This window comes from Pecten maximus, chromosome 19 (assembly GCF_902652985.1).
Source record: "Pecten maximus chromosome 19, xPecMax1.1, whole genome shotgun sequence".
NCBI classification, from domain to species: domain Eukaryota; kingdom Metazoa; phylum Mollusca; class Bivalvia; order Pectinida; family Pectinidae; genus Pecten; species Pecten maximus.
In genome coordinates, this window is record NC_047033.1 from 14192176 (window position 1) to 14204711 (window position 12536).

The 12536-nt window shown below is 37.1% G+C and overlaps 1 protein-coding gene across 1 annotated transcript in view; it reads right to left on the reverse strand.

The window, feature by feature from the left end:
• The window catches only part of LOC117317731 (WD repeat-containing protein 86-like), a 62299-nt gene that overhangs the window by 10375 nt on the left and 39388 nt on the right, over nt 1-12536 (reverse strand). The window contains exon 2 of the mRNA XM_033872638.1: nt 2047-2182. Within this exon, the coding sequence (XP_033728529.1) occupies nt 2047-2182 (136 nt within the window). The remainder of the gene's footprint in view (nt 1-2046; nt 2183-12536) is intronic.

Below are 12536 nucleotides of genomic sequence, written 5' to 3' on the forward strand. Positions count from 1 at the left end.
CATCTTTTATGAGTACCAACATTACACTCCGTGAGTGATTGGACTACTGTTTTAAGCATATATACATTACACTCCGTGAGTGATTGGACTACTGTTTTGAGCATATATACATTACACTGCGTGCGTTATACTGCTATCTTTTGAGTATATTTTATACAACACAACCAGAGCTATACGATCGCATGTTAATAGGGTTTCTATAGAGGTCACGCGGGGAAATAAAACATTACCGATCGTGTAGTGTATTGATACAGGACGCTGACTCTCTCCTGGTAACGAGACCCTACAGATCTCGCCAGGTATAAATCAATGCTTTTAATGCTGTATAAATAATTCTGCCTATTTTGAACATTATTTCCGTGGTTTATTGACACGGTCCGAAAGGCGAAGCAAAGCCTATTTTAAAAACAGAATACGCTTGATAGTAGCAGGGTTTCATTCGTAAGAAATGAGTATAATATGCCTTGGCGATGATCAGTCAAATCCATGCTTATTTCTGGACAAGATGCAATGAAATGCTTAAGAATTGTAGGTTTCTCACAATACCTTAGAATTTCATTTGGAAATTCTAAAATTCTGAACATGTTGATGACACACTTGAGATATTCACAGGGAAATCACATTTGTCGGGATCTCCCAAACGTGTTAGCAAAAGAAAAACAGGCAGAGTGTACCCTCTTCATGTAGAGAATAAATAAGATTGTCTTCATCCTCTTGTTATGAAATATATCCGGAATTTTCGTCTGTATCCAGTTCCTTACCATAAAAATTAGATGCAACCAATTTCCAGTTGAAGTATGGTAAATCCACTAAATACAAGATGGTGTATACTAAACTTTGTGTATTGTAGTCCACATGATACTGACGGGCCAGGGGTCTAATCTTTAGGATATATCAGTAACTAACAAAATAATTACAATGAATAAGATCGATACAAATCTGTCTCCGGCCAGTACCTGGAGGTTTTTACTAGACTCATGTTAATGTTTACGCTTCTAAATAACGCGGAATCGTCCAAAGAATATAGGAGTCCACAGGGAATACTGGGTACTTTATAAAATTGAAACATGGCTTTTCACATGTATCATTAAATGCTCAAAGTAGTGATGTTCGCGTGTGCCCGATACACAGTGGAATCGTTTCTGCATCCGACAATCGGAACACCTCGCCTCCGTCTGCGAGTCTTCGGAGAAAATGACGAGGGGTTCCGATTGTGCATCCGGAAGTCCTTTTTTTCAATACAGGCGAGGGTGATCCGAATGATCGTTTCTGGTGTTTGGCATAGGCGGGTTTTTTTTTATGGCTATAGAAAAAATACTCGCTAATACATGATTTCGCGAACACTGATCTAGAAATAACTTTAAATTTGCAAATAATGAACTGTTAGGGGCATAAACTCTGCAAGACTCTTATATCGGAAACCGATAGCTTGGCCGCCATCCAAAGGTGTTATTTTCGTACAAATGATCGTGAAGAATTTGAATTCGCGATTGTCTCTCCTCGCATATTAACGCGAAAATAATTCCCGCCAGAAATATATGTGATTTTTAGCAGTGGTCTGACTGCACGTATCTCCTCCAAATCATTGTTTAAGTCAGGATCTACGACATTCAGGTGAAAATATATGTTCAGTTTTCAGGGAGACGGCTACCAAATTTAAAGATGTCTTTAATACATTGTTTTGTTTTCACTGTCATTATTGTATTTTAGGAGACATTGACTTGTTTTTCGCCAACTCAATACTATCGTACCGATAATAATTACCCATCGATTTTCAACATCAAAATTGAATTTCTCATAGAAAAAGATTAATGTTTTTTCATTACATATTATATAGATATATCAATTAAAACCGACAATGATGCCTTCATAATGCCTTAAGAGTAGGCCTAATAGTTCTTATAAGTATATTAGTATTCACTGTTCGTAACTGTATACTAATGTAATCTGTTAAATCCCAATCGCAACATCTCGGTAAATTCCGTCAAGGCTCGGATTTAACGAAATATTGCTATTGCTATTTCACTGTTCCTAGCTCATACTGACCTAGCCCGTCCCTGACCTTGATGACGCTCACTGTGTGTTTGTGACCTTTATACACCCGGGTACAGTCTCCAAACTCCGTTACCCATGCTCTTCCGGTATGATCTGAGCTTCCTGTGTACATCATCTTGTTGACAACCTGTAAATAAAATAATATTATATCAAGGCTTCTTTAACTGTAAAATTACGATTGAAAATGTTATCGGGCGCAATATATTGTAAAAACCCAAGACTTTCCCTTAGCTACACAAGTCCGCAACCGTGTTTTGCATTTTTAATGTATATGCTCTGGTTTAGCTATTTCTTAAACCCATTTTACCATTTATGAGAAGAAATGGCATAAATATACAGATTGTTACCGTGTATGTGTAGTTGTAATACCAGTCTTTTAGGTTTACTACAATAGTGTGATACACGTGATCACTTGCATGTTTATAAAGTTCCAATATTGTTTCGCCCTTCAGAAAGCGATACATATGACTGGAAAACCACAATCGCAACATCTCGGCAAATTCCGTCAAGTAATGTTTGAATTACGAGCCTTAACGGTTGTTATTATGTAAAATCAGCATTTGCTCGTCATGACCTCAAAGCGTAATGATGCAGCAACACCAACTCACATTGTTGACTATTCTAGTGATTTTTACCAAGCTACTTGATTTGTCGATTGGCAGTAAACTAATGAAAACAAACGAAAACCAAGCATGACTGTATGATATAAAAAAATAAATATTAACTGTGACTGTATGATATAAAAAAAACAAATAAATATTAACTGTGACTGTTTGATATAAAAAAACAAATAAATATTAACTGTGACTGCGTGATATAAAAAAAACAAATAAACATTAACTGTAACTGTATGATATTTAAAAAACAAGTAAATATTAACTGTGACTGTATGATATAAAAAAAACAGATAAATATTAACTGTATGATATAAAAGAAACCAAATAAATATTAACTGTAACTGTATGATATTAAAAAACAAGTAAATATTAACTGTGACTGTATGATATATAAAAAAACAACAACAAGTAAATCTTAACTGTGACTGTATGATATTAGAAAAAAATAACTGTATCTAATCTGTTATTGTAGCAATGATTTCATATCAGAAATACGGAGCTAAAATCATACAAACACAAGAAACTCTTGCAATCTAGATGTCATCATTTCATAAATATCGATATTCTTATATTAGAGTGACATGGTAGCAATATCCGGTGTTAAATTGAGGAAGTGTTTCCTATCGACGACAGAATCCTGTGCCAGGCGCTGTAATGTAATAATTAGGGCCGGGTTTTTACTCATATATCAACAATTCCAAATCTTCATGGCAAATAGAGTTGCCTCATTTCAAGTAAAATACTCATGTTTAGAGCTCGGGGACATGGCACAAAAAAATTCCCAACCCACAGTCCATATTGATGTAATATAGTATCAAGGTTGGTCACTCCCCAGTAGAGAAAATCGGAAAAGTTTTTTTTAATTGTTTTTTTTCATATACATGTATAACGGGTGGTAAGTCCCACTTCATTAATATCTAAACGTAAAGAAAGAGAAATGTTTAGTCTTTCCAACGAGTGTTCACAAAAAGAAGTTGGCCAAGTATTGAGAAAGTTATGACATATAAAGCCAACATGGCGATGTAGGTAAAACAATATAACGTGACTGGTCGTAACAATATCTCAGTTAGGTAGGTAAACTCGGTTTTATACCGTGATTTACCCTTGACATTTAGCTACCATTAGCGACCTGGCTCTAATTCCACGGGATAGCCATTTGTCTACCTAGCCTTATCTACCTACATGTACTTCTTTCTGATTCGTTATGTCATAACGTCTTGCTCAATACTTGGCCAAATTCTTGGTTTTATAGAACACGTGACATGATAGTAGTATAGACAGATCCTAAGAGAGTATCCATTAACACGTAAGGGAGACAACTGTTTAAGCATTGTAATGTCAGAATCAAACAGGAATTTCATGTTCGTGTATCGTGCATGGGATATGTCAATTTCTTTAGAGAAATGATTACCAGAGTCAATTGGTAAACATTTATCACTCTACGGACCATATACGTGTTTTGCAGGTTTTAATTGTAAAAAGTGTAAATGACGACACGATTGCCGTCCAGCTAGGGGGATTTCCCTTTAGCTCAGTCGGCAGAGCGGTGGACCAGTAAGCCGAGGGTCGCGGGTTCGATCCCCAGTGGAAGCACATTAGTCGCTTCCCTTACACATATTACCTGTATGATATCTGCGTCACAAACTCCGAACGGTCAATACGTGTATTATGAATATTACATGGTTGGATATCGTTGCCTAGTCATTGTGACGAGACCATTGCAAGTAGTAATATCAGAATAAACTATTTATGAATATGACAAAATATCAGGAAATCTGAACCGGTATTCTCGCGAGATCTCAATATACGCAAATCTATCTTTGTATCTCTGAGTGTTAAGTGCTTAGAAACATTTCCAATATTCCCTGTTTACTTTAGAGACAATATCCGACGCATACAACGGAAGGGCCTCCTATAGAAAAGTACTCAACGGAAGAAACAAAATACGACAGAAGAAAAACACACGTAAAAGGTCTCCATACACAAAGCTCTAAAACTGGGCACAGGACTTCTTACAGATCGAATATTCGAGTCTTGCTTCTATTAACAGTTAAACTGAACTTGATACACGACTCTTTGTCCTCGTAGAACACCAGAACCACTTCTACAAACAGTACGAATCGGGCTATGACAATATGGCAACGTGAAAATTGATTATTCTAAAATACAAGACCTCACGCGTGGTCCTAAGTCGGTATCTCAGCTTCTAAGCCCTGAGCTCGATGAACCTTCGTTCTCAAGTGGAGCGTAGTATACATCAAACATGACAGGTTCTCTTCATCGTCCCATTTGTTGTTTTAATAGTATCACATAGTTTCGTATCAACAAATCTGCTTGAAACAAGCATTTCTATTGGTTAAGCATTCTTTTTATCACCCAATAACATATAACTAATGATGTCGTTGTTCGTAAAGTCTCTGTTGATTGGCTAGAAGATTGTGAATTGTTTTAGAGGAAAAAGAAAATAAGAAATCACAACAATAAGTGTAGGTCGCTCACTTTATAAAACCTCAGCGGTTTATTGAAAGGATAACTCTGTTCATGGAGTGCGCGGTGTCTCTTTAGTGTAAAAAATGTTCAAATTGTCAAATTCCTTTTCGGTTGCTCTAAATTTATCACCTTCTAATCCACTATGATTGCCATACAATTCACGTTGGCTTGGTGTGTTCTTCAAGCAAATCCAGAATTCTTGCTTTCCGTCAGATGGCGCTTCTTTAGTTCAGTCGGACTAATGCAACATACAGATTTAAAAGGTTTCAATGGCAATATATCGGCCAATGCTGCGTAGAATGGATTCCGAATTGGCCGAAATGTTGCGAAGAGGACGGTTTGTGTTCCTGAGTAGACTGGGCCTACGAGCCGTCTTTTGCTGTAGTTACTCTGTACATAGGTAGGACAAGTCAATCACATTGACGGAATATGACAGACCTTCCGTATATTGTCCAAGAAGGTAGATACTATAAGGAGACCCCACTTTTAAACTACCACGACGATAATCTCAGAGTGCATTGTGGACTACGGGGACCGCAATGCACTCTGGGTAAGATTAATGTTCACTGGACAAAACACTCATCACACCAACTCTGCGATGCGCTACCTAGCAGATATACTTGGTATATCGCGGTAGGAAATCTGTATCATGATACCCCCGGTACACAGAAAACGGTCGAACTACTTCAAAAAGATGTACCGTTCAGGATTGAGGTCAAATCCGCTGGAAAGCGGCCTAACATTAAAATCCTGATTGATAGCTAGGCCTGTTCCTTCCACATCCGATGATTTTTACTTCTGGTACTCAACTGGTCTTATTCTACTGATGTCTTTAGCGATATAGACAAAACGAAAACTCATTTGTTAAGGCAAAACCTATTAAACGCTGTACTAATGGGATATTGGATGGTCCTCCTACCTCCAAGGTAAACTACATATATTAAAAAGGACACGACGAAGCATCTTCGACGTCTGCTTGTTAATCCGCCATCTTTTTCAACAACGTAATGTTTGAACCAAACATAGAATACATCCGGATTTAGGTACTGTATAACAAAACATTATTGGACCCGGCATAGAGCTGGATTTCTAGATACCAATTAGATAGTTAATATGTAAGAATAAAGACTTGACTTTTGACAAGGACAAATTTACATGACCTTGTCAACAGAAAATCAAATAATAATTACAAAACAAACAAAAAAAACAAAAACAAAAAAACAAAAACAAAAACAAAAACGGACAGTTAAACAGTTTTATATGGGTAAATTACAAATAAATTAAACTGTTCATTAGGTACAATTCTCAAAATCGTACAAAATAAAACAATTTTTTTTCTCTATCGCGGGAAATTAGGATCAATGTAAAATCGCGTCAGGATGAACAGTTGAGATAATTGGCCGGGCAATCGATACGAATTATTTATATCAGGAGGAGATTTCTGACGTGCAACGTTCACTATGACCGTCATAGGGACAGCCGCCTACAGAAACCTAATTACTGGGAATTATAAATGACCTAAAGCTGTATCGGCTGACCGTGTTTCCTACGATAGGAGTTGATCTTTTTATTGTCGATAACATGTAGATTTATACCAAATCGACCTGCAGTTGGCTTCAGGTAAGGTTTGACGTACCATTTGTATGGATTGGAGTGTACGCATATCGGGAATTTTGTAGTGGGAGGGTAATCGACATTTTAAGATACCGTGGGATTTTCCAGTGATAAAGTGTATTTATTGTTGGCTCTTAATGTATCCAAATTTGAATAACGATTAAAAACCGTATCTGTTCCCTAAGTACACACTACTAGAATAACCCGTCTATCTGCCTAAGACCATTCAATAGCAGAGTTACCTCCCTTCTCCGAGCAAAGAACATTTAAACGTGTTGATGGTATCTTTGTACAAGAACAGAAAATATATGACCAACCCCCTTGTCAAATGAAGAAAATTTACAAATACAGCTAATTAAAACACAAGACTATCTGCTTTGTCCATGTCCAGGCCAGTACAATAACAAGTTATCTCCCTTGTCTAAATCCAAACCATTAAAATAACATGTTATCTCCCTTGAGTAAATCCAAACCATTAAAATAACATGTTATCTCCCTTGAGTAAATCCAAACCATTAAAATAACATATTATCTCCCTTGTCTAAATCCTTGTCCAATTCCAAATTATTTAAGATAGCACCGTTAAAATATACCTCCACTTATCATTGATATAGTTCGGCCAATTCCTCGTCCAGGTACAGATCATTTAAATAGGACAGAATCCCCTCGTCCAGGTTCATATCATTAAAATAGTACGGTCAATTCCAATGTCCAATTACATGCCGTTACACAGCAGGTTAAATCCCTTGTCCAAGTACTGACCATTAAAATGGAAGGGTTATCTCCCTTATCGAAGATCATACCATTAAAACAATCGCAACATCTCGGGGAAATTTCCGGCAACACTCGGAAATCTACTCGGGGAAATTTCCGGCAACACTCGGAAATCTAGTAGATTTCCGAGTGTTGCCGGAAATTTCCCCGAGATGTTGCGATTGACCATTAAAATAGGACAGTTATCTCCCTTATAGTATTACGGGCCACTGAACTGAGAATTGCCAAAACAATACGTGTCCCCTATACTGGCATGTCTATCAATTACACTGTAATGATTAGTAAAGATGGTACCCTTTGGTACTCGTCAGCTTGTAACTGTTAATGTGATAATACAAGAAATTGTAATGTAAGTATTTTGGCTGAGGAATTATGTAAAATGAAAGTGGGATTTTCTTATAATAGTTATGGTGACCATGACCTTACATCCCTCCCTGAATCTCAAACTCGTTCACGACATTATGGTCTTTTTAAGTGAAAAAAGTTTGATAAAATGTCTCAAGGAATGAAGCTGGTAGAGAGCTGACAAGGATTTTCTAAAAATAGTAACAATCACCTTGACCTTGGCCCAACAACCCGGCGACAAAAACTTGTCCATGTATTATAGTCCATTGTACTACATGTATAAGAAGTTTGGGCAAAATTCTTCAAGGAATGAGGACTCTATAATGCCGAAAAGATTTTATTAAAATAGTAACGGTAGCATTGATTATCAAACCTTAAACTCAAAATTGTCCGAGATAATATGCTCCTTTGTAATTGCTGAAGTGTGATCAAAATCCCTCAAGTATAGAAGCGGCTAGGGCGCTGAAAATGGATTTTCTACAGACAAGGATTTAAAAAAAACCCAATTTAAGGTTACCTTGGGCTTGTAATTGTGAGAAGTTCGATCAAAACAAGGAGAGCGATAATTGATCAAACACTACTACAATACTATATACGACTTGTTGATATACCTATCAAAGGAAACCAATGCACATTTTCAGAGAAAGATGTTAATAAATAATGAGTTAAGGGGTCATCCTAGGTTCACACAGCCCAGATCAAAGTGATGTATACCACGTGAGTAGGTCAGAGAGGGTTGGTGATGTGATTAGTGAGAAACTATAGTGTAGTTGACTATGTGATAGTTACTATAAATAATGCAGTTTGTTAGCAATACCGTATACATATTTCATCTAACAATTTTTTTTGTTGGTGACTGAAATTATACGAAAGAATTATTAGTCATGTAACACTTTAGTGTTTACTGAATGCTATGGTGACTGATCACTGCTATTTTCGCTTTTTCGCGGTCGCAAAGGCGAAAAGCGCAGAAAAAACCTCCAACAACATGTATTGGTTTTCTTAATTAAAAATCCTAATAATTACATCGAGGATAAACAAATAACAATCGAACACAAAATGTAGATAAATATCATGTTTAGAGTGGATATCGTTTATTATGGAAAGCCCATTAAACTCATGATTTGGGTCAACATTTTAGGAAGTATTTTATATCAGACCGAATATGTTTAAATTTATTGATCTTGTGCCGTCAATTCAGATTGATTATTAACCAAAAGCCCTTACGCTTTTAGGTCTGTGTTGTACAGACGTATTTCACAACATGTAACTTCTAACATTGTAAAATGACTGGAGTATTTGCTAGGTTTTCATTGGCCAATTTCCTATTTTCCTCACAAAGACCCTATCGATGGGCGAACTTGATTCTAGCTTGCCGTTTGTCGTCGGCAAGTACATTCATGTAAAGCAGCTCAGTTGCAATATGGTCGACATAGACCAAAACATATTTATTTTTATTTATATTATATATTTATATATGAATAAACATATTCCAAAAGCATTGTAAACATCGAACGCCGCAGAACATTCAAAATCAACTTATTTTGCAATATATATGACTTAAATAGCCTGACAGGCTCAAAACAAGTTGAAATTCTTTACTTCTCACTTAACCTAATCTTTCGGTTTAACACGTCGCCATCTTGTTTGCCGGTGCTTCAAAACCGGCAGGAAATTGCGCGTGCATATTACGGACACAATCAAGTAATTTTTCCGCTTTTCCGCCAGCTCACTGACACGTCAGAATCAAGTTCGCCCAATGAGAAGACCTGCTAAAGATGACTCAGATGGAAAATTCCCTATACAATTATTGTCTTTTGTTGAGGTATACGTGAGACTATATGAACCTTGTTAAGAGTTTGTTCATCGAGGCCGCAGGCTAATAATACGATTATGCAATCAATTAAATCAGTGTTGCCACTTCCAACGTCCTCAGTGGGAGACTCACGATATGCAAAGCTTTCTCCCACGAACAACTCTCTCACGCGACGCGAGACAAAATCTCACGTTTAGAAAAAAGAATATATGATAAAAATTACTGCACTCCCACTTTGCCATCTCTAGAGGGTGGCAACCTTGATATAATGCTTATGTACACAATTCATGTTATATTTTCCTGAAAACGCACCAACCTTTAATCCATACTTAAACTATAAAAATCAATGATACCAAGGTCCCCGTGACCTTGGCATTTCTCTGATTAGAAATAAAGTGAAACTCACATGAGGGGAGGGGATTTACAAATTTACAAATTGAATTTATTTCAATTCCTCCGCTAGGGATCGAACCCGGCACTACTGGACTACTTGTCTTACGCTCAACCGATCGAGCTAAAGAGGCGATCTCTCTCGCCGAGCGGTATATTGCGGCTAGTATTTACCAGGGCTACATACTAGTCCATTGTATTTCTCTACACTGTATACGTTTATGAGAATAACATCTTGTCATTGTCCTCTCCTCATGAAGAACTCGCCCTCGAGTTTCCAGAGGTTAGAGCTAGGATTCCACAATTAACGCTAAATATAATTCCCGAGTCCCTACATGGGCGCAAATGTAGCCGAGAGCATGATAAATTAAATTTATTTCAATGACTCCACAAAGGATCGAACCCAGAATATCTGGCTTACTAGTCTTACACTCAACCGATCGAGCTGAATTGAAGTTTCTATCTACCGGGGTTACATACCCAAGATGCACTGCGGACCAGACGCACTCGTAAGTAGTAACCCGCGTGTATGGTCGACATGCAAATCTCCGAAGAGCAAAATATTCTACAAGGGGTATTCGGAGGATAATCATTTCTTCAACAGTGTTTTATTTAAAAAAATGGAGGCTTGACAGGGAAACGGTGAACCAAAGGAACCCGTCATTAGGTCATATCGCCGTTAGATAATCTTGATATCCATCATAATATGAAATCCAGACAGGCAATGTGAGATTATATCACGTTGTTATGTACATGACATTACTGGTCTTTAGAAATCATATTATTTTAATTAAGTTGGTTTATGATTTAAAGAAAGATAATTCAAATTCCGGATATTTTTATATTTTCTAATTTTGTTTTATTAGTTTATACTTGATCCGGATTCTCCGAATCCGTTTTGCGAGTTAGTTGGAAAGAAGAATAAAAGATGGAAGCTGTTTACAAAGATTCTCCTGTTTTATAGTACATTTTAGATAATTCCCTCACAGCCAAGCATAAACATTACATGGTGGAGAATCCTCAGGTCATCTTAAGCGAATATGTAAGGTAAATGTAGGTTATGGACAAGTGTATCGTTTTCACCGACTCGAGATTTGCCGGTGCTCGTTTGGGCGAGTTGACTCTAAAAGTTTCCCGGGGTTCGACGCTTGGGGACCACGCACGATTTTTACGGGATTTTGACCACTCTGGATATGAACTATATGTTATATGTGCTGGTATTAACGATATTCCGGACAATATTGCGGATTATTCAGACAACAACAAAAATACTAAATACAACAACATCATTTTGACAATTTTGGACATTGAACGTGAAATTCTAAATCGTAATCCTACTGCTCGCGTATTATTTGGCACCATTCCTCCAAAAGATCTCCAAAACTCGATCAGAAAGTACCCTCATAAATCATGTTTGACTCCATCAGCAGTATGTGTAAGATATCAAAAGCAATTTGAGGACTTTGTCATGAAATTGAACACTTTCATTTGTAATTTTAATAACACACACACAAGATCACACTTGGCCCTCCATACAGATCTTCGCATCCATAGATCACGTGGGAGGATTTCACAATTTTCTTACTTTAAACTGTATGATGGCCTACACCCACGACGCAGCCTGTTAACAGTATGGCAGGAGAAAATAGTCCATGTGTGTCAGGGGCTAGTTCAATAAATTAACATTTTGTGTTGTGTTTACTTAATTAACAGCTGACTAGTAATTTTCATATATATATTGTCGAAAGCCCACCGGCCGACATTCTTGTACTAATTATTCATTTATTGACATTATTGAATTTGTTCAATATATTGTTAATTTGCTTGTGGACATTTGTCGAAAGCCCACCGGCCGACTTGTATATTGTGTTTATTTTGTGTCGAAAGCCCACCGGCCGACATATATTGATTATTTTGTGGACATATGTCGAAAGCCCACCGGCCGACTTATATATTGTGTTTATTTTGTGTCGAAAGCCCACCGGCCGACTGATATATTGTGATTATTTTGTGTCGAAAGCCCACCAGCCGACATTGTCATGCTGGGTATTGCCATAACATTATTGTTATAGTCTGTCGAAAGCCCACAGGCCGACAAAGTGCACTATATCATGCTATGAATGTAACACCAGTGACAGTGGCTGCGGACCCTGATGAAACATCTTTACAAATTCTTTCGGATAGCTTTTTGGAACTGAACACAAATTTTGTTACACCCTGTTATAATCAACGCCAACCAACTATACATGAAAGTACTCCAATACCACTTTTAAACTTGGAATATGATATTACTTTTCCAAGCCTTCCAGAATTTTCTCTAGATTCACTACAGCATGATTTAGAGTCATGTACAGATTCTACTCTAGAGTTTTCTATAGATTCATTGAATGTTAGGTCAGGTGATCATTTTACCACTGAGACTGTCACCACCGACA